Consider the following 23,344-nt stretch of genomic DNA (forward strand, 5'->3'; position numbering starts at 1 on the left):
TCATTATGTTAAAGTTATGCTTAAGGGATTTCTGTTCCTTTTCCAGTTATATTCACTTATATAATTATTGTATTTATATCCACATATATAATTATCGTATTGTAATATACACAAGTTAGTCATGACTAACATCTATATAATTAATTCTCCAGGACAGGATGTGTGGGAATGTGGCAGAAAGAAGGCGATTGGCTGACAGAGGGGGAGACACGAGCAAGAGTTCCAGACACGCATCTCGAGAGCACCAGCAACCGTTGCCACCCTGAGGAAGACGGGCAGGGGGAGGAGGATGGCAAAGCCCCGCTGCCCTGAGGACGACAACGTGTGGTGAGAGGATGACACCTGGCGGGCAAAGCCCTGCTGGCCTGAGGAGGAGGACGGGTAGCGGGCAAAGCCCCACCACCCTGGGGGGGAGGACAGGCGAAGGGAGGACGGCCAGCAGGCGAAGCCGCGGGGGAAGTGGTGGCAGGCCAGCCTAGCCTGGCCACCGGCAGGAGGAGGCGGGAGGTAGTGGTGGAACGGCCTGGAACAGGGGAACTGCAGGGTGTGGGAGCAGCCAGTCGGCTGGCTGGCCAGCTAGAAAGCTGGGCATGCCAGCGTGTGGGGGAGGGGGCAGCTGGTCCCAACTAGAGGCACAGATGCTCTGCGCTCGGGCTCACTAGTATCCCATTCATTTCAGTGGGACTATTAATGAGTAATTTAGTCTGTATATCAGCCACTGTCTGCTTTCCTGGGTCTTCAGCATACAACAAGGAGCACAAATATTTAACATAAATATTTTAAGAATTTTAAAATTAATTTTCTTCAAGCTATCTCAAAAGGAGGCCGTGAAGATTAATAAAACAAGAGCAGCCATATAAAGGGTTCTTTCACGTCACCCAGTGTTTGCTAAGAACTGGACGGTAATTTCTGCTTGAAACCTACCTGTAGATAATATTACGAGGGACTGCTCCATGTGAAACGCTCAACCAAGCACTTAACTGAGAAAAAAATACAAAAGAGCGGACAGCCAATAAGAGAGTCTTCTCTTCAATAAATCGATCACCACTTCTAAAAATATATCAAAAGAGAAACAAGTAGGTATTCATGAAAAACATGATGCAGAACAAACCAATGAGAAAATGCTGTTCCCTTCCCCACAAACAATTACTTTTGTTGCAAGTAACTCTTTCCCATTCTCCAATTAATTTTTTTCTAAACATCTTGCAAGGGAGCTTGGTTCAATGCACAGTAAAAACTACACAAGGGCAGTACTATATAGCAAAGTCAAGTTTGCTTTCTTAGTTCCAGCGTATCCACAATATATTTCAAATTAAGCATTTTATGAAAATGTTAGGCATACGTTCTTGCTAAAGTCATTGTCACAGATAACTCTTCCAAACAAATCATTAGTACACATAGCTGGAATGTGCCATTTTTTCCATGGTGAATAATTACGTATATGCTGTAGAAAAATAAGCAACTTTAAAACACTATCTTCCTTAAAGAAAAACATACTGGTTCCACAGCAAGTCCAAAAAAAACCACACACACAACATACACACCAGCCTGCTGTTCTGAAAGCATGCAGGAACCTTACAGAGTTTAGATTAATATTATACACAAACTTACTGCCGTGGAACTGGTTCCAAAATCCACCTTTCTAATAACAGTGCATCTTGCTTGACTGCAGGATCATTTAAGTCATTCCCTTCTGTGGTGGGCCCTTCATCACTATAGCAACAGTCTGGAAGCAGCATCACTTCAACCATGATAGGAATATTGTTTTTCCACAGAGACATAACCTCGGACCTAGTGCGCCTAGCTTGACGGCACTTGAACAAAAGAACCAAACACCACAACGTTAGATTTAAATCTTCTTCCTCTGCACAAACATAATAAACTGATCTAAGCCCAATTCTGCATGTTTATTTCTTCCTCTACCCTCAAAGAATTATTACAATGGGGATGGGAGTGGGAGTGCATTTGTTTGGCATACAGAAAGTCCCTGTTTCAATACCTGTCATCTCCAGGTAGGGCTGGGAAAGATTCCTGCCTGAAACCTTGGAAAGTCTCTGCCAGTCAGTGTAGACAGTAGTGAGCTCAGTGGACCAGTGGTTGGACTCAGTTTAAGACAGCTTTCTATGCACAACTGTAATATGTAGCCAGGAAGGGGGTGCAGGTGGGGAAGGGTCATGATATGTATTTGATCTTGAGTGAGGCCACCTCTTCAAAGTCCTTCCAGAGACATTTGCAGTTCATACAACTGATGTTGACTAAAGCATGCTACTTTCTATAGTCCATAGTACCTTAAGGGCAATATGGCCAGTCCCATATTCAAATGCTGCAACTTTCCAAATGCAGTGGCTAGATGAAACTAGAGGTAGCTTAACAATGATAAACTACGACGACGACAAAAACTATTTATACACCACTTTTCTCCTAAAACCCCAAGTGCTGAAATTTAATCACATTTGCCATAACAACATGGCCAATGGATACGCCATTAACACTGCCGGTTAATTCTGTTTCATTTTCTGGTATTCCAACAGTTTCTCTACATTTTGGGGGAAATATTAATTCTAGGATATGAGTACATTTTCTCCCTATTAAGGAAGATTTATCATCTAAAGCTCGGGAACTGTTGTGCATTTAATCTTCCCAGCACCCAACGTCTAGAAGTTTCAACAGTTAGGGGGGGAATTTATTCTGATATTAGTAACAACTGTTTTCATCCTACACTCTTTTGCCTTTGAAACAGGCATGTTATCAAACCATATATATTTAAAGCATTTTAGCAAAATCTAAACATGTTGGTATTTTCAAGGATCAAATCCTACACTCGCAGTATTATAAAGCATTTGCCATTTAATTTACTGCAAGAACCAGTTTAGACAAACTGTAGGCAACAATGGAAAAAAATATCTTTCATACCTGGGCCAATTTGTCACTGCATTCATGCTTAGTTGTGGTTGGCTGACTTGATTGTGCTGGAGGGCAGTGGAAGCCTTCAGTCCTACCCTTCACAGAATACTCTGGTGTTCTACCTTCAGTAATCAGCAAGGCCAAATTGACGAGGAACTCCTCAGCTTCATATTCGAAGTATTCATCTAAAGTATCTAAGAGAGACCAAGACACCCTATTATATATAAGAGCACCAGTACACTCAGAAAGTAGCTTACCAACACATTTAAAGTTCTGTCTAGCTTGTAAATCCCTTGGGGCAAGCCAAGGACCTGTGCTTATTTATAAAATACCATGTACATAGATTGAAGAAATAAATAAATTATTAGTAATAAAATAATAATAATAATAATAATAACAACAACAACAATACAAAATCATCCGTTAGCTTTATTATTCCTTTTGAAAGTTATATACCTTGCATTATCATATCACAATACTATACATATTCTCTTTTGACATGACCAATTCAGAATTATTTTCTATCTGAATTCTACCTCCAGCAGCTTTAAAGTAGCAAAATGCTTGCTTTCGTCCAACTTTGATTTCCATTGTTGTGAGTGAAATCCACAAAGGGCGGAGGACACTCCTTGTAACAAGATACAGGAAGAATGGTATAAAATGGTAATAAAATCAATTGTAGGCTGATATTCAGTTAAGTAGTGAACTGTTGGAACAGCAAGAGCAGCATATTTGCAGTTAGAAAGCAAAAAGACCTGCTGAGGCCCTGGAGGAAAACAAGTAAGAGGACAGTGTCCCTGCCACCCGACACCACTGGCTGAAGCCACCTTTTGGAGAAGTTTTCATAGAAGAGCCAAATGAATACTTTTATGCCTAAAAGTATTCTTCAGTCTCAAAGTATTTGAGCAGATCCAAAATATACGGTAACTGGTTATGGAAGATGACTCTCAATTCCTGATAAGAGCAGGGGAATTCAGCATCAACCATCAATATTTGCTTATCCAGAGTGTGAGTTGAGACTGAACGACATTCAAAACACCCAGCCACTCTTATATAACATAACACTTGCTGTGCATGTAAATGTTCAGGAGAATTGGCCCCACAATCATTAATGAGAAATGGTCTCACAATCTTTACAATTATTTTGCTACGAAAGTCACACAATCTTCCTTTATTAAAGTATATGTTGTAAAAATGCCCTTCTGTGTCCCTCAGCAGGATGGATACATTTTAATTTAATCCAGTAACATGGGAGGGGGGTGGAAATCTAGCTGACAGCAGCAGAATTTATTTTAGCAACATGTGGCAAAAGCGGAAAAGCAAATAGAGTTTGATTATATATTATAGGGAAACTGGCATTGCTTCCTATATTTGAAATCTGTGTGCACAAGAAGGCTGATCTACTATTCACCTTCAAATAGCATTTACAAAATATTAAACATGGGCTCTCAATTATTATTGACAGGGATGAAGAAATGTTGGTTCAGTTTATCAGCCAGACAAATGATTTAACTCGTCAAGCTATGTCGGCACATTGCTCATCAGGACTTTTTTTTCACTCATTAGGCATCATTTTTCACTTGTTACAGAATAGATGACTAGTGGATTTCTGCAGTCCTGGGTAAGGATATCTACATACTGATTTCAACAGAAGTTCACAAAGCAGTTCACATAGCAGAGATTACAACAGGTTCCCTGTCTCAAAGGGGCTTCCAATCTGAAGAAAAAGACCAACACAAGAGATACCAGCAAGAGTCACTCAAGATGTGCTATGCTGGGCTAGTTGCTCTTCCCATGCTAGACACAGGAGAGCCATCACACTTTAAAAGGTGCCTCTTTGTGGATGTAGCAGGAGTTGGCTGGGTTTGGTAGCCAGTAGTCACCAGTAAGACATGGCTATCTCACTCCACCAGGCAATGCAAGTCCTTCCCTTTTGCACTGATTGCCTGGCAAGGTTGTTTGTTTGTTTTAAACACAGAGGAAGCTGCCTTCTTCTGAGTCAAACCATTGGTCCATCCAGCTCAGTATAGTCTACGTTCTGCAGGGATGTGCCAAAATGCGATTCGGCATACAAATCACCAGCACAATCCCTTTAAAAATGAGGCTTCCACAGCCGCTTGACAAGGAGAAGAGCAGGTTCATACCTGCTCCTCCTCCAACTCGCTGCTACCTCCATAATCCCGGCGTTCCTCCCAGATATTTCCGAGCACTGGAGGAACATCTACCAGCTGCCCCAGCGCGTGACACAGGCATGCACAGCAAGGTGAATGGACGCAGCAATGATTACAACAGCAATAAATGTACCACTGAGAGACCTTAAAGGCCAAGTCAAAGACAGATCATCCTGCAGAGAATCTATCTATGTGGTCGCTAAAAGTCGATACCGACTTGCCAGCATTAATCAATCAAATATACTACAGCCTATATTTTCTTTATTCATGTGGTTTCTCATATTGAAATGAAACCCCAGGTGCACTGTGGCACTGCATTGCCATGAGTTTCCAGCCAAAACTTGCACAAGAGTTCACAAAAGAGTAATAACACGTTTTCTCCTTCTGCTCACAGTTCTTTGGATGAGAATCCATTTTTAAAGAAATATGGGGTGGGGGGAAGCAAGTTTTATATCCTGACCGTACTAGGATCATTCCGAATGTGAAATATTTTAGCCTAAAGGTTCCATGTAGGGAGGGACAATAGATAGGTGCTGTTGATCAGTTTGCTAGACTGGTATGGGAGTTCAAGAGTTATTGGCTTTAAAAGAAGATGAGCCATTTGTTACCAGAACTAGATTCACAGTCAGTATCCAAGTTCTGCACTGAGTTTAGGTGAGATGATGACCAGAACATGTCATAAAGACCAGAACATATTAGCAGAGAGTAATCCTTTAATACTGCTTGATCAAGTAAGGTAGTATACCATTTCAAAACCTATTCTTCAGGGTAAGTTTTGAAGCGTTTGTACCCCCGCCATACACAATAGCTCGAAACTGAGCTTTTAAATAATGGGCACCCCTTGTGGCAAACAAGTTTCACAAGGAACACACAGAGTACTCACTGTTACAGTACAAGTCCCATCTAAACTAGAATAAGGAATTAAAATTCAGCAGCCCTCAGTAGATAAAGCAGCAGCTGGCAGTGCTCTTCATAAATTACACTGAGATACTTGATTCCTGCAGATGCATAATGTAACAAATTCCCTTGTTTTATGTTTCTATCACACAACCCCCCATTGTGAAACACTGCGGGCCTCATTTGCATTCTGTTTCACTGGTACTGAGTTGCAAGCATTTCTGATGATTACAAAATTTAAATGAAAGTTTACGATTCACGAGAGTTTAGTTACAGAAAAGGAAACACACACACACACACTCACTTCGCTAGAACTACCATTAGATACAGTTTAATCCTGCCCTTCCTCTCAGGCACTCAGGGCAGTAAACATGGTTCCCACTCCCTGCTCTTTCTCTCACTCACAACAACCCTATCAGGTAGGTTAGGCTGAAAGAGCAACTGGCTCAAGGTCACCCTGTGAAGCTCTGCCCTGAATGGAGATCTGAAGCTACTAAAAGACTTGTTTCCAAGGCAACAAAGACTTGGGTCTCATGACAAGCAATGCTGGATAGGCGTTTGAGAAGCCCTAGCACAGTTATGTTGTGCTAAATTGTAGACTTAACAGAACTTTTCAGAATAAAGTCAAAATGGATGCGATAATATCCACTTTGCATTTTCTTTGGCATTAATTACTACTTCGCATGCATCTAACATGCAGTGTAGAAGAATGTGTTTCTAGTATGCTTATTTATTATTTATTTTGTTTATTTGATTTATATACCACCCTTCCAAAAATGGCTCAGGGCAGTATGCTTGAGTTGTCTAGACTTACAGCAAGCACTAGTTCACACTAGGGACGTGCATCAATTGAAAAATCTCAATTCAATTTGAGTTCGAATCCAAACGTGCTGTCTCCATTCAAACTTGAATCGAATCAACCCGAAACAGGTTAGGGTACACAGAGAGCATTTAAAGGCATAACCCTGTGTGAGTGGCCGGTGGGCCACAGGGAGGGATGGATGATGCGTTGGGTCACTGCCTCCACACAGCTGCACGCTCTGCAGTTACTGCTCTCAGGAGTGGTTCAATGGCGCTTCCACACCTCTTATTTTAAAAAGCAGTGGCCAGCAGGCCACAGCCGGATGGTGGCACAGGGCGGGTTGCTGCCCCCCCATCCTGCTGTGGGTGCTGCACATCAAAAGATAATTTCCCAGCGCCTCTTTCTTTTTAAAGATAATGCTGAAAGGAGGCTCTCCCCCCTTCCTCCCCCAATACAGGTTGAATTGATTCAGATTGATTCAATTTGACTTATAATCTAATCACCCTTTTAAGGGTGATTTGATTCCAATTTGAATCGCTCGAATCAGCCAGATTCGAATCAATTCACAAATCCCTAGTTCACAAGTAGGTGATATACCAAAAAGTCAGCATTTTAATACTGGTGCAAATGCACACTGAGAGAGAGAGAGAGAGAGATCTCAACAATGCAGGGAGTTTGAATCTTGCTTAACAGTATTTGATTCAGGTCACACACTACTGAGCAATCTAGTCCTAATGTGCCTCTTCAGGTACAGAGAGAGCCTTAGGCCACTAGAGCTAAAGTGACTGCTTAAAGGTAGCACCTGGCAAGAGACACACAGCTCTGTCCCAAGTGTCACAGAAAAGCTCTAAAGCAGTGATCTTCACTATTTTCCAAGTGGGGGCCACTTTGGTAAGAAACCTTGATACAAGAGCCATTTCCCACTGTGCTGACCCCTACACAGTACTGTGCTTTTCTCAGTGGTTTAACAGAGATTGTGCCATCTCTTAAGAGCTCCGTGGGCAACACTTCCCCACAGAGCTACACACTTCTGTAGCAATGTGGCTATACTTCCCAGCACTCTGTGCACACCTCCAAGATGGTTCAAGAGCTCAAGAGGACTCAGTTTCCCTTAAAACAAACCCCGCCCCCTCTCATGCTGAGCAAAGTGCAGCACTTCATGGTGAGAATGGTCTTCTTTGTATAGTGCCAGAGCATTCAAGCTTTAGCTGAAAATTCACACAGGCCCAATAAACAATTAATCAGGGAGCCTCACTTTGGGTTGATGGGTCCACCACTGGCCCCCAGGCCTTACAATGAAAAACACTACTCTAAATTCTTCACTATTTAAAGGCTACCCTCCAGGATTGGGCAAAAGCAGGTAACCAACAGCCAACTCAGATGGCCCTCAGGATCCTAAACAACATGTATCTTGCATTGTGTTGTGTGGTTAACAAGGTATCAAAATTTACACATTTGATCAGCAAGTTTTTCAGGGAACAGATCAGACATTCACTTACAAAAACAAAAACAAAACCTGGAGCTTTCCCAGACAGCAAACTTGACTGCAAGTCTGAATCTGTCCAAAAGAATCAACACAAAAAGTGGATTATTTAACCCTAGACATAAATCGAGCTAGGCTCTAACATGGAGTGAAAAACCCGAATAGTGTGTGAAGTGCTCCCCAATAACTGAAACGGAGTTCAGTGTGAATCCAGTTGGTGTTCAAATGCACACTCTCCACTCCAAGATAAAAACCTCCTCTGAAAATGCTCCTGGAGACATTCAAGACATTGAGAAGGTTCGAAAGAGCCATCAAGACTTTTAATTTACAGACAGGAAGTTTTTAAAGACATGTATCAAGTTGGAAAAAATCTGGAATAGCAGCTCAGGTTTAAGTAATACTTAAGAAATTTGAATGGTTTATTCTCAAGTTGTGGGGGTCAGATCCTCAGCAGCAGAGCATGTGGACTGAAGAGTTAGCCCATGCAATTTTTTTTGTTGCTACCCTGGTTCCTACAGTCCCCAGAAAAACCATTCCTGAGGATCAAAGGACCCTCCATAATGGCATGATGCACTGCACTGGTGGTTGCAAGGAGACGAAAAGCGTAGAGAACATATCTGCTCCATCTACTAGCAGAAAGCATCTTCATGCCATTTCCAGGACCCCCTCCTCTCACTGAAGTCACCAACACAGCACAGTATTCAACAGTGCATGGGCAGAGTGGCTTTTCTAGTTACAAGGGGAAGAGTGAGAGGGAGAGAATTTATTCCACTAACTTTTCATACCACACAGCTCTGTGGATACTGGTTACCCACTGGAACTTGTAATTCAAGACTGCACCTTTGTTCAATAGTTGTGTTGGAATTTAGTTTGATTTGATGCAAGGAAACAGAGTTCATTCTAGGATCCACTTTGTTAAGATCTGAACAGTAGTAGCTTTTTTTCTCTTTAGTTATCTGCAAGATTATTACAGCTCTGGGAGCTGCAGGGAGGGTGGAAATTGTGGAAATTGCTTACTTTTCATTGCACATGCACTGTTGTGGGTGCAAAAAAAGTTACAAGAAAAACTTAAAGCATTTATCTTTGTTAAAATGTACATTTTAAAAAAAGTATTTCATAAGGAATCTCACATTAACCAATCTTTGAAACATCTCAAGCAATTATAAGATTTTGTCGGGGGGAGGGGACCCTTAAATCCTATGTTAAGCAGGCTTTTGAAATTTAAGAAGATGCATGAGTTACGTTCTCTTACCACAACTCTCCAGTTTGTTATTCTCCTCCCCTCTTCTCTGTGCAGCCTATTTTAACAGATTGTTAAGAGGTTCATTTTAGGGCCAGTTTGCACAGTACCTCAATGTATGGTGGAGCGCATAAGTAAGTCTTTGACTCACACACATCTCCCCATTGCATGTAGATCACCACAGACAGCTGCACATATGCATGCCCTGTAAGTGTAATTCATCTACCACAAAAAAGTGGAGTAGAAAGACTGTGCATTCCCTCCCCTGGGAATGCACAAATAATCTGTTAATTGGAAATTTAAGTACACAGCATCAAATAAGCTGTCTAATATTGTGTTATCTATGAATAAAAGGCAACTTTAAAATGAAAGCCAATCCATTTTGTTGAGCCAAGAGCATTGACCCTGTTGCTCTCAAAGGCACTTAATACGACAATATGTACGGAAGGTATTGATTAGCTAGCCACAGCATGACAAAAATAACACATCCTCAGAACTGGTAGGAAGAGCAAGTCTATATTGATATTGTGACACATCTAAAAGTAAAATGCCTACTACAGGGTAGGTAGGCAACTTGACACAATTTATTGTGGCTGGGGATGATCAATGCGAGTTGTAGTACAACAATAGCTGGAGAGCTAAGGTTGCCTATCCCAGTACCAGAGACATTTAAGCTACATCCAGGACACTTCATGCCCTGCTTGATGTGCAATAAGAGATTCAAAGTACTAACACACAAGTGAGCAAATGCCATTAATCAAGTCAACTCAGGTTAACCTATTTGATTCCACAAAGCTGCATGCCAATATACTGGACATGAGATCCTTTACCCTACAGTTCCCCAAGCCTTTCCACAACATGGTCGCATCGCAGCAAGAAAAGCAGGGAAGTCTACAGTGAACACCCTCCAACATCATACGTACTCATCTGCAGAAAGATCAAAGCTGTATCTGCTCCTTAAGCAATGAGAGTTGTCCACGCCCATGGAAGTCCTCCAAAAGGTAGAGCAGTTATGTGGGAGGTCTCACCGTCATTGCATCCCCTCCCCAAAAGAGGCAACAATGAACTGAAATGGAACGGGCAAATCCCTCCTTAAGTTCAAGAGGGGAGGGTGACCATTATCTAAACCAGGTCTGCACACAGCCTACAAGCTACGTACTGCAGTCCACCAGCTGCTCAACAATGCCCCTGCTCCACTTGCGGTCTAGGAGCCATACATGTGGTGGGTTACATTCAGCTCAGCAGAACACCAGCAGCTTAGGATACAGGGTTACAAGATTAGGATACAGAGTAGCAAGGTTGGAGTGGGCCCAGAGACAGGATTTTAAAATGGGCCCCCCGCTCACTGAAGCTCAGCTCATGAAGTAAAGAAATCTTAAATGAGGCTGAATAATGGTAACAAAAAGCATAGTAAAATTATATCTATATATAACCTATGTGCCACAATAGAACATTATCCTAATTTTTTTTTTTAAGGTTTTGTAAATTGTGGACGATGCAAGTCATTTAATGGTACTAGAAAAAGACATGCGGTTCTGGTAGCTCCAGGTCTTAACACTCACAACAATTTCGGAGGATGAATACAACTGAAGGAAGCCCAGGTGGGTGTGCGGCTGGGGGAGTCAGTCATGTGACTTGCCTCTGGGGGGGCCAAGGCAGTGGGCCCCCAGACAACTGTCTCCCCTTGCCCTACTATAGTTACGCCCCTGTTAGGATATGTACTGCATATTTGTATTAGAGCAAGTGTGCAATATGTTCCACATGTTATATTAGAGCAAAAACGTTTTTCTTTTGAGAAAATGGTGTGGTGGCGTTTTGCTGCTGCTTTAAAGCTCACAACTCCTCTTCCCACTGATACTGAACAGAATCCAGGAGCTTTCCCGGACAGCAGGCTTTACCGCACATTTACTGCGAGGCTTACTGCGAATTTGAAGTTGTGCCCCCACCACCCAAAAAAGACGCAAAAAGGGATTTTTTTTTACCCTGAATATAAATCTGGTGACACTCTAACACGCAATGAAAAAATCCAAATTGTGTGTGAAGTGCTCCACGAGTGCTCGCAGGGACTTTAGGGTAAATTTGGCTAATATGTGAATGCACACCTCCATTCCAGGGGAGATGTGAACTAAAAGCCAGGTGTGAAAAACTTCCAGCAGGTGGAAGAGGAGGAAGAAGAAAGGAGAGGAGTGGGAAGAAAGCACAAACACTGCATCAAGCTTTAAAAGGAATTGGCAAGGTTGCTCAATGGTGAGCTAGACAGCTATTCAGACTGTACTCAGAAAAACTGCAATTAGTTTGATTTCTACAATATCTCTCAGAAATCTTAAAACCCTCCCTGTCCCACAGCCTAGAATGAGCATCGGGACAATACAGCCATTGTCTTCTGTTTGGTGGAATGGGAACCACACACTTACTGCAGGCCTAGAAAAATTATCAGAGAAACAAGAGGGAGTTGGAGACACAGTCGGTGCCATCAGCCATTTTCACCGTTCTGCACAGATCCATACTTTGTCCAACATCCTTACTGAGAAGAGTTAAAGGGGAAGTTTAAAAGGCAAGTCATGATATTACAACCAAGTTCTCCTTAGGTAGGAAAAAATGGTGTGAGCGTCACTTTCCCGACATAATAGGAGGTTTATTCACTGCACAGGCCAATTTTGGTCAGAGTCCAAATTTGGGTGTAGCCTGTGGAGTCATGCAGTTTGCTTCTTTAGGAAAGAGAAATAGCAAATAACGCTCCTCTGTGGCAGAAGCTTGGGCTACGGATCTTCAGGAAGGAGCTAGTGCTTCCCCTAGCAACCACCTGTGCCTCCTGAAGGGAGGTTTATCTCCCATTAAAGGAACAATACAGCTATCAATGACACATACAAGCAACTCTATTTATGTGCATAAGCACTGGCAATTCACAAGAAGAGGAAAGTTACCTACTTTCACAATACTACATTTTCCATTCATGTCAAAAGGAGAAAGATTTAATAAAAAGTCATGTTAGAACACTCGGACAAACTGATCTGCCTTTGAAAACAGATACAAACACTGAAAAATGGTTAGGCACAGGATTATACAGAGGACAAGGAGTTGCTAAACCTTGACAAAGCATAATTTTCTGAACAGCCCCTTTGTTCTTGAATATTACAACAAACATTAGCAGGTCAAACATTGTTCAAGAGGGCGTGTTTTTTTAAAAAAAGGTTTATTTATACATATCAAGAGTCAAACAGGTCAGTCACAACACTCCAGAGACAGTATAGGGTTGTAACACATTCAAGACAATGTGACAGATTGTTTAAAGATTGTATTTTTCTTGCTAAGCATTCTATTTTGCATTCAAAAAGGAAGACATCTCTATTCAAACTATTATAAGTGAAAGCCATTATATAGTACAGAAACAATATAGCAGTATAGATATTGACAATGATCTTCAAACATACATAGGTGGCCAAAGAAAGCTGTGTTGCAATTAAATACCACCAAAGGTTACTTCTGTTATGTTGGAAGAAGATTGACATGGAAAATAAAAGCATGTCACTGGTAGTGGCTGAATGAGAAGTACAGTACCACCAGCTTACATACTGTGCAAGGGAATGTGGGTAGCTTGAGTATTGAGCTGCTGCGTTCTGGACCCACTGTAGCTTTCCGATTGTCCTCAAAGGTAACCTTAGATAGAGGACGTTACAATAATCTAGGCAGGAGATAACAAGGGCATGGTTCACTGTCATTAATGCTTGCTGATCAAGGTAAGGGCATAATTGAAGAATCAGATGGAGCTGGGCAAAGGCACTTCTGGCTGCAGCCTCCACCTGCTGTTCAAGCAGGAGGTGCGAGTCCAAAAGGACCCCCAAATCACGTACAAGCTCCTCTGGGGGCAGCGCCACCCCATCTAAAACAAGATTCACATCCAGCTGTTGGCCGGTATGAGGGCTGAGTAAGAGTAGTCCAGTCTTGGTGGGATTCAGTCTGAGCTTATTTTGATTCATCCAGACCTTAACAGCTTCCAGGCATCGAGTAAGCACATAAACAGCATCTCCAGAATGGTCTGGGATGGCAATATACAGCTGAGTATCGTCAGCGTTTTGATGAAATCTCACCCCAAACTGGGAAATGACCTGACCCAGAGGCTCCATATAGATGTTAAAGAGGACAGGGGCAAGAACTGAACCCTGGAGAACTCCATAAAGGAGTGGCCATGGGTCAGAGCATCTGTCCTCAATGCATACCAACTGGACACACCCGCTAAGGTAAGAACGGAACCACTGTAAGACCCCCAATACCCAAACCACACAGGTGGTCAAGGAGGATAGCATGATCGATAGTGTCAAAAGCCGCTGAGAGATCTAAAAGGACCAAGAGAGGGACACTACCCTCATCAAGGTCCCAAAGAAGGTCATCTACCAGAGCGAGCAATGCTGTCTCTGTGCTATGCTGAGGCCTGAAACCCGACTGATAAGAATGAAGATAGCCAGTTTCCTCCAAGACCCTCTCAAGCTGGGCACATACAACCCTCTCTAACACCTTCGCTACAAAAGGAAGGTTGGAGATCGGCCTATAGTTGTCAAGGACCTCAGGGTCCAGGGAGGATTTCTTCAAGTGAGGGCGAACTATCGCCTCTTTAAGGGCTGCTGGTACAAAACCCTCACGTAGTGAAGAGTTAACCAACTCCCGTAGCCAAGAATTAACATTACCACCAGCTGTTCTAACCAGCCAGGAGGGACAAGGGTCCAAGCAACATGTTGCCGCACCCATACCCGAGAGAATCGTGTCCATATCCTCGACCAACTCAAAGGTGTCCCATATAACATCACAGGGCGGAATCTCCTCTATCTGATCAGATCCTACAGAAGTAGAGTCCAACTCTAGCCGAAGGCAGGTGTCTTTATCAGCAAAGAATTGAGCAAATTGATCACAGCGGCCAGATTGAACATCTACCAGCTCCTCTCTCCTAAGAAGGGAGCGGGTAATCTGAAATAAGGCCACTGGACGAGTCAGCTGATGCGATAAGAGCGGAGAAATAGTGGGATTTTGCCACTCTTATCGTCCTAGAATATTGCAGAATACAGGCAAGTAGTAGCATTCGGTCATCTTTGGCACCAGTTTTCCTCCAATGCATCTTTTGCATCTGGTAGAGCATCAGGTGGAGGCATCAGGTGGAGGCAATGCATCAGGTGGAGGTAATGCATCTTTTTCCTCCAATGCATCTTTCCTCCAAGCATCTTTTGGTCTGTTTCATCTCCCTAAGCTCCTCAGAGAACCAAGGGAGACGGGATCCACAAACCGTAAGAGGATGCTTGGGAGCAATTTCATCTAACGCCCTCATGGCCTCGATGTTCCAAGATTCCACGAGCTGCGATGGAGAAACACCTACCAGATTGCAAGGAATATCCCCAAGAGCCTCCTGGAATCCGACAGGATCCATGAGGAGCCTGGGGCGGACCATCCGTGTTGTAGTGCTGTCCCAGTAGACAGGGGCTGCTGCAATCTGCATATTAATCAGAAAATGATCGGACAATGGCAGGGGAGAGATGACAATATTTTCCATGACCAGATCTGCCTGCCATTGCCCCAAAAGATAAACCAAGTCCAAGGTATGTCCACCCACATGAGTCGGGCCCGAAATGATCTGAGACAAGCCCATGGTAGCCATAGAGCTCATGAACTCCCGAACCATCAAACCCCCATCAGGAGCTGGAAGATTGAAATCCCCCAGAACCATAAGTCTAGGGGTCGTAATCACCAGGCCTGACACCAAATCGAGGAGCTCAGAAAGGGCAGCAGATGGACAACGAGGAGGTTGATAGACCAGGAGAAGCCCAAGTTTGTCACGTCGACCCAGACTTACAGAAAGACATTTGCACCCCGTCACCTGTGGGATAGGGCCCCTGATCAACATAAGATCTTCTTTAAAAATCACCGTGACACCACCCCCCACCCCCCACCCCCCGACTGTGACCTCGGGGATGATGAAACACAGAGAAGACAGGTGGACACATCTCAGTGAGGGGAACACCCCCATCCGGATCTAACCAGGTCTCAGTGATGCAAGCCAAATCTGCCTGTTCATCTAAAAGGAGATCAAAGATGGAAGAAGATTTATCACAGACAGATCTGGCATTAAACAACAGAATCCTGAGACCATGGGTGGCTACAATCTGATCACTAAGACTGGAAGGAAAGGAGGAGGGAACAAAGGAGAGAGCCCGCCTCAAGTAGTAAAATATTTACTACTTTTAATATCTTTTACACATTAAAGAGAACATTTGAAGTTGGTCTTTAAAGTAATAAACAATTGTAAAGTTGATTCAAGGTCCCTCTTTTGGAGAGGGGGAGAACAAGTGCTTCAAGAATGTCTGCTACAAGACTTGTGCAGATACCTCCAAAGAGGCATGTGTCAAGAAACAGAATTCGGATGGTTCCCCACCCCTTATTAGTTCAGAATATGAAATCTTGAGAGAAAAAATATGTGAGAAGGAAAAAGGTTATTGGACAATGTTGCAAGAAACTAGATTTTTATTCAACAAAGGAAGGTAGTAGTTATAAATTCATTTTAGGCAATATACAATTGTTTCATAATCAGGGCGTCAGAGTCCTAAAGTGTGATCAGCTCTAGCTGATGAAACTTGAGAAGTTCTATTTTAAAAATTATGTAATTTTAGACTATCAGTAAACACAACACAAGTTCAAGGCAGTGTCATTTTGCACAGCTTAAGTTTGTAATCCAGTATGAAGAATCAAGCACAAAGATAATTTATCTTTATAGTGTGTTACTGACATTTTGACTGTTGCAGATGCCATTTTTCAACTAGACCAGAACTAAAAAGTTGTTAGCATGGTTGTATTTCGTTTTAAAAATAGCCTTGCCCTTTTCTGGTTCAATGAAAAATATAGGGGAGAGAGAGAATGAATGAATATGTTTACAGTATCTATAAAGCCGACAGGGTCACTCTGAGTGACTGACATGAAACTCCCGAACTCAACCACACAAGACAGAAACATGCCATTTTCACAGAGAGGTTCCAGACCTCGCCCACACTGCCAGAAAAATAGAAAATCCTGGGGAAATTGGCTAATTTGCAGGGGAAATGCAGGAAAACTCTCCCATTGGAAAAGCATGGGGAATGAAACCTTCCGAAAGACTTTGGCAGTTTTCTCAGGTACTTTGATATAGAAAGTCCAAAAAAAGACATTCTAACATTTGCAGTTAGCCTTTATATAGTTAATGAATACCCTTGACATCATGGTATATAAACTGTAAATAACTGCTGCATTATTCCTTGTTTCTCTTTAAGTGCATATGAGTATTTTACTTTAATTTGCAATTTATTTTAATTGTAATGGCGTTTGGCTAAAAACAACAAACTACTACTACATAAATTATATGGCTGCAATGACAAACATATTTGCTTGCATATCCAATGAGCCTGCTTCAGGTAAACATGCCTAGGAATATAATTGAATATGTGCTTAAATTCCAAACTGGTGGACAAAGCAGTCCTTTACAGCAACACCCCACACCAGCTCATATCTTTCACATTTAATTACTATATTTGCAGCATGTATGTGTTGAAGTTTTACTCCAAGGAAGGCTCAATGCAACTTATATACACAGACACCATAAAATCCCACTTTAAAAAAGAAAAAAGAAAAAAGGGCGGGGGGAGATAGAAGTATACTACAGAACATTTTTTAAAAGGAATATTTTCATGAAATGTAATACTGTTCAAAGTAACAAAATGTGCAGGCTGATCTGCAATCATATCTTCGCTCAGTTCTGACCTAGTTTCACCCCTGTTATCCCAGGGTGTTATACCAGTCACAGGCCTCTCCTGAGGGGAGGTTATTGTTTCATGTGTGTTTTGTAACAGCCTGTGCTGTATATTCCTGGAACGTATTTTTGAAGGGCCAGGACCCACAGCTCAAAATACAGCACCAAGGCAACCCCATTAGCCTGTCCTGCAAACAGTTAACAGTTGCACAGTTTTTCTAATCAAGTGTTCCATTCTTCCATCCCTGAATAGGAAAAAGGAGAGGAGACCCAATCACAATACTGCCATTCGATCTAATAAGGAACCATAACATTGAGGAAGAGAAGATACTTTATTCCAAAACACAGCTCAGGGGCTCTCTCTTCCCTGTGAGGATAGATTATGGTGTGTGTGTCCCCCCACCGCCCCATTTTTGCCTAATGTCTTCACAGAGCAGTGTCACTCAACTATGAATGAATGAATGATGGGGTGCACTGTTCTGTTAGGCTTATTCTTCTATTCACCCAGCCCAGTCCCCAGGGAAGTGGGGGGGGGATTTGATGCTCACACCTTTCTGATGCTCCACTCTCAGACCCTGAAACTCTCCCTCTTAATTTCAGGTACAAAACAAACTCTAGAGTCCTCAGGTGTGAATAGAATATGTATCCATGTTTTTCTATTACTCAAATGTATTGTTATCTCTACCATTTTAAAATCCTTTATCACTAACATATGTGACTTAATCAGTATCTATAACCCAAATAGCATTGTTAAAACTTTGAACTTAGGCCAGTCTTTGTTTAGTCGCGCCTGGAAACATCTGACAATACAATAAACTGCCTAGAGAGTATGCCTCATCTCTTCTACCACAAGAAAAGGTTGGACAGGCCTTATTGTATCAGGGATATTTTAAATTTATGGTGAGTAGAATAGATCAGATAACTCTTGAACTCCAGCACTAATCAACTGTACTCTGCAAAGACCAGAATTTTGCTAGCTCGATGTGCAACCACAACCAAGATGGTAGCTTTCATATTAGATACTCAAGCTTTCCCTGTAACATAACTTCCTCTAACCAATCCCATGAGCACTAAATTAAAGAAGCTTTGTTCTCATGGAAACAAAATGTCAAGGAGTTGTGCATTCCCTCGAACAGATGTAGCCAGGGCTGAAAAGTTCCAGGTTACTCCAGACTAGTCAACATTTTAGGCTGGCACCTAGAAATCAGGGGAGGAAATGCAGCTATGGTTCATAAAAACTAATGCTGAGCCTTACACATGTGAAGTATTTGTCAAATTCTAGAAATAATAGAACCTCATGTCTATTCTTAATTACATATGGATCTTAGTTTTACATTAAACTATGTATATAGTACATTTGTTTGTCACTAAGGCACACATATATCTTTAAGTATTAACCTATTAATCTGACTAAAGAACGTGTAAAGAACACACACAGAAAAGTTAGTTTTCCCACCTGCTTTCCACTCTAGTCTGGAGAACCTTGGGGTTCCTTGGGCGGTTTTCAGGGTCTCCTCAATGAGAAGATCAGCAGACAAACGTCCACAGAAGACAACTTTCTCATCACAATTTTGACTTTCAGTCTATATTCCATTCTTTTGCAGCAACTGAGAAGCTCAACAGGTCTGTACCCCATATGAACTGTGTGTGCATCCTAGAACAGATCCCCATATAGAGCTTCCTTGGCAGACAAGTCAGTGCAGAAAGGGCTCTATGAAGGTAAAAGTTTGAAAACCACTAATAAAACAGCTATGCACATCACTGTCCACTGGTTGATTTCTAGTGTCTGCTGCTGGGCCTCTTGTGAAGTATGCTCGATCTTGATCTGAGCACTTGTCAGAGCAAATTTGGAGACATCTCCCCCTGCCAAATATGCACTCTTGCTTTGTAAAATTAAACAATCAATTCTGAAGGGTTTTTGTGTTTAAAAAAATGTAAATAAGACCACCACTCAAAAATGAAGTCAGCTCCCCCGCAATCTACGGGATATTCAAACAATTGCTTTCTCCACTTTGGCAGAATTACTGCGACAAAATCTGAGGAACACGGACATTGGGTTCTTGCATTCTGTCAGAAGCAAGAGAGCTGCCGCTATAATATGAAGAGTCCAAGTCAAGTAGGAGAAGTCCATTTTGTGGTACCTTCCCACACCAGTGCCAATGCTCACAAGACTGGGTTAACACAGCCTTAGGGAGAAACTGTGGAGTGGTCTCCTCCTGCTTAGTCCCAGGGGTTTAACATTATCCGGCTGTGCAGGAAAGAGCTCCCAGGCCACCGAGCTAGTGGGAAAACTCAGTTTCAGAGAAATCCCTTTTTAAACCTACACTTAACCACCAAACATTTGCGTAACCAAAGTACAAATAAAAAAACCTTTTCAGTTCAACAGCCATCAGAGAAAGACAGTGCCCCCTGAAAGCGTCTTCAAACAATACTTTCACTATACTGAGATAACCATTCTTCAGTTTCAAAAGCAGCTGGCCATGTGGCACGAATGTGCACACATCTTGTTGTTATAGGCGAACAAGCCTAGACCCCTTTGGCTCACAAAACTAGCTTCATGGTTTTGCATTCATCAGAGTAGCTCAAGGTATTAAGACTGATCAGAGAGACCTGGATTCAAAATCAGCCATTAAGTTGAACCATTAAGCCATTGGGTAGACTGGCTAACTTACTTTGTGGCCCAGTTCTGAATGTGATGCATGCAATTTAAGAATAAGCCAACTGTGGTAAATGCAAACAACCAGGATCAGTTTGAATAAGTGAGGAAGGGTAGAGAAATGTTGGCTCAGTTCACGAGTCAGACAACACATTTTACTCATCAGATGGTTCCTCAAGCTATATTGGTACATTACTTGTTTGTAACAAGTGGAGAGAAAAATCCTGACAAGCAGATTTCCTGAGCCCTGTACATCAATTTTCTCCACTCTAGACATAGTGGGAAATTTTGTGGTATATATGGTTCCACAAAGTTGAAGATTTCAACCTCTTTGCTGCTGCAGGAGGAGGAGGAGGAGGAGGAGGAGGGTGGAACATTCAAGCCCAAGGTTCACTGCAGCTTGTTCTCATGAGCTAAACCACAGTTTAGCATTACACTTATGAAATGGGTCTATTTTATCATAAGTGACCTCAGACAGTTGTTGCAATGATAGGAACATAGGAAACTGCCATACCAAGTCAGATCATTGGTCCATCTAGCTCAGTATTGTCTACACTGACTGGCAGTAGCTCACCAGAGTTTCAGGGCAGCAGTATTTCCCAGTCCCACCGGGGAATGCCCGGGATTGAATCTGAGACCTTCTACATGCAAAGCAGATGCTCTTACCACTGAGCTACAGCTCCATTCCCTAAGACAGGGGTGGGGAACCTTGGCCCTCCAGTTGTTTTTGAACTACAACTCCCACCATCCCCAGTCACAATGGGAGTTGTAGTTCAACAACAGCTGGAGGGCCAAGGTTCCCCACCCCTGCCCTAAGGGGAATACCTTACAGCAGACAGTGCTCATATGCAGTCACTCATCCAGATGTAACCCAAAGTGAATCCTGCTTAACAAAGGATTCATGCTCACTACTGCAAAACTGGCTCTCCATCCCATAAAATGGGGAAACCCTATATATTCTGCCCAGAGTTCCCTGAAGGAATGACGGAATACAAAAAAGTGGTAAACAAATGAGAGCTGCAGTCTACTACCTGTTTAGGTTGCATGCAATTTGAATGTCATTTTGATGAACATATGGAAGCCAAAGTCACAGTTGATATATTTAAGTTATATTGTTAGTCTGGAATTAATTTCTAATTGTAAATGTTGCAACAGCTGCTTTAGGTAACATCCAAAATGTATTTCAGTAGCAAAAACCACAGTAAGTTTAGAAGTCTTTACACTTGTCACCTTGTATCTGAGTATTTATATCTTTAGACTCCTTCTGAAACAGTTTAAAACATCTAAATCCTCAGCACATAATGCTGGGATTTTCAGAGCCCACCAGCCACAGTACCTCTGTGACTTTGTAGAGTTTCAGCATAAGGAATAATGAGAAAACACCACACAATCCTTATTTCTGTCGATTCCATGATTCATGCTTCAGTTTTAAATATAGATTTTCTTGTGGCTGATTTGGAGAGATTTTGCTGCATAAATTTGCATCCCAATAACACAAATGTGTTTGCTTTGTATAATTTTGGCTGCAAGAGGTGGCAACTGGTTCTACAACTAATACAGTGGAAGTGCTGAAGGCATGCAAGGGATGTGTTAGTAGCTCAGCTGAGTGCTGGTAAGGCAAAAGCTAAGAGTGGACAAGCTGCCTCTGATCCTGTCCACTATAATGCATTCGAGGGGCAATAGAGTTTTCATGCCCATCTCCAAGTGACCATAAATGACTGCTTGGCTTCATGGCTGATATGGCCAGAAGCATTTTCAACAGAAATCCTGTTATAAATGCTAGTTACAAACACACACAGAGAGTGAGGCGATCACTTCAAGTGGAGAGTGTGGCATATATGACCACCCGCCTCATCCACTGCAGGTACATCCATCTCTGCAACCAGCCTACAGCCCCTGGCCCCAGTCTCTTCTTTGCCCTCTCCTCCCCCTCCCAGGGTATGCTCCACCCACCTATCACTGTTGCTGCAGCAACAGCCACCAGCTTCTCTATTGCTTCTTCCCCAAAAAGAGAAAGAAAACATGACAATTGCCCCAATACAGCATGTGTCCTCCAGGAAGGAAACTACAGTGGAGAAGTCTGCTGCTGCAGCTTGCTTCCTTATTTATTTATGCATGCCTTCCGCCTGCTAACTGAGTAGAGAGGCACCTTTTAAAAGTGGCAATTCTCTTTATTTGGCAAGGGGAGAGCAGCTGTCTCTATCCAACCCCAGCACAGCATTCTTCGTGGGAATGAAGAATGTTCATTCAGTAATGGCTGTTGCTGGTGTCTATCTTATGTTTCTTTTTAGATTATGAGCCCTCTGGGGTCAGGGAACCACCTTCTTTATTGTTATATGTAAAATGCTTTGAGAACATTTGTTAAAAAGTGGTATATACATATTTTGCTGTTGCCATTGCCTCCCAGGAGCTGCTGCTGCTGCTTGCAGTGGTGGCTGCGGAGAATGTTGCTTGCTGGTTCTCACAACAGATGTTGCTGCTATAATCCGTTTTTCCATTTTCCTTGGCGTCATTGTGATCAGAGGCTTAGCACAGCCAGTGTCTTTGAGTGGGTTTGGGGAGATCCCAGCACTTATTACTTCCTACTACAGCATAACTCCTTAGTTCCCAATACTACTGGGGGAGGGGGGAGAAGAAAACATATGGTCATTCAGAGTAATGGCCTACACTCCCAACTGACTTTGTGGCATCACTGTCAAATCTGGTTAGCTATATCATCACATCCATTATAAGATCACTAACCATATGGACTTAATGGAGAGTGTTCATTGGGGGGGGGTGATATGTGATGAAAGTGGCTAGGAGATAATATTAACACAGGTTGAAGTTAAGCTAGAAGGGGACATGGAAGGTTAACATCTTAGAAAACAGAATCAAGATTCAATCTCATCTGGACAGACTCAATACATTTGGCCAAACACAAGATGAAATTCAACATAGGCAAATATACAGTCCTGCATTTGGGCAAGACACATTAAATGCACAAATACAGGAGGAGGTAAACCTAGCTTGGCAGCAATACATTTGAAAGGGACCCAGGTGTCTTAGTAGACAACAAGTTGAGCATAAGCCAGCAGGGTGATGCAGCTGCTAAAGAAGTGACTACACTCTTAGGTTGGACTAACAGAAGCATGGCATCCAGATCACAAGCAGCAGTAAAGGTAAAGTGTGCCGTCAAGTCAATTTCGACTCCTGGCGTCCACAGAGCCCTGTGGTTTTCTTTGGTAGAGTACAGGAGGGATTTACCATTGCCTCCTCCCACGCAGTCTGAGATGATGCCTTTCAGCATCTTCCTATATTGCTGCTGCCCAATATAGTAGCAGCAGGGATTCGAACTGGCAACCTTTTGCTTGTTAGTCAATCACTTCCCCACAGTGCCACTTAAGGTGACTTACAAGCAGCAGTAGTTCCACTCTATTCTGCATTGGCCAG

The 23,344-nt window shown here is 42.5% G+C and overlaps 2 protein-coding genes across 3 annotated transcripts in view; one reads left to right on the top strand and one right to left on the bottom strand.

Annotated features, from left to right (window-relative positions):
* The window catches only part of LOC128334724 (translation initiation factor IF-2-like), a 44,814-nt gene extending 43,868 nt beyond the window's left edge, over window positions 1-946 (top strand). The window contains exon 5 of the mRNA XM_053271819.1: window positions 153-946. The gene's annotated coding sequence lies outside the window, so the exon portion shown is untranslated. The remainder of the gene's footprint in view (window positions 1-152) is intronic.
* The window catches only part of ATOSA (atos homolog A), a 61,599-nt gene that overhangs the window by 18,370 nt on the left and 19,885 nt on the right, over window positions 1-23,344 (bottom strand). For both annotated transcript variants that reach the window (XR_008311373.1, XM_053271811.1), the window contains exons 2-4: window positions 2,914-3,098; window positions 1,612-1,814; window positions 925-1,050 (exon numbers count right to left, since the gene is read on the bottom strand). Coding sequence is in view for 1 of the 2 variants with exons in the window: in XM_053271811.1 (XP_053127786.1) it covers window positions 925-1,050; window positions 1,612-1,814; window positions 2,914-3,098 (514 nt within the window). In the remaining variant the exon portion in view is untranslated. The remainder of the gene's footprint in view (window positions 1-924; window positions 1,051-1,611; window positions 1,815-2,913; window positions 3,099-23,344) is intronic.

Source organism: Hemicordylus capensis, chromosome 10 (genome assembly GCF_027244095.1).
Source record: "Hemicordylus capensis ecotype Gifberg chromosome 10, rHemCap1.1.pri, whole genome shotgun sequence".
Lineage (NCBI taxonomy): Eukaryota > Metazoa > Chordata > Lepidosauria > Squamata > Cordylidae > Hemicordylus > Hemicordylus capensis.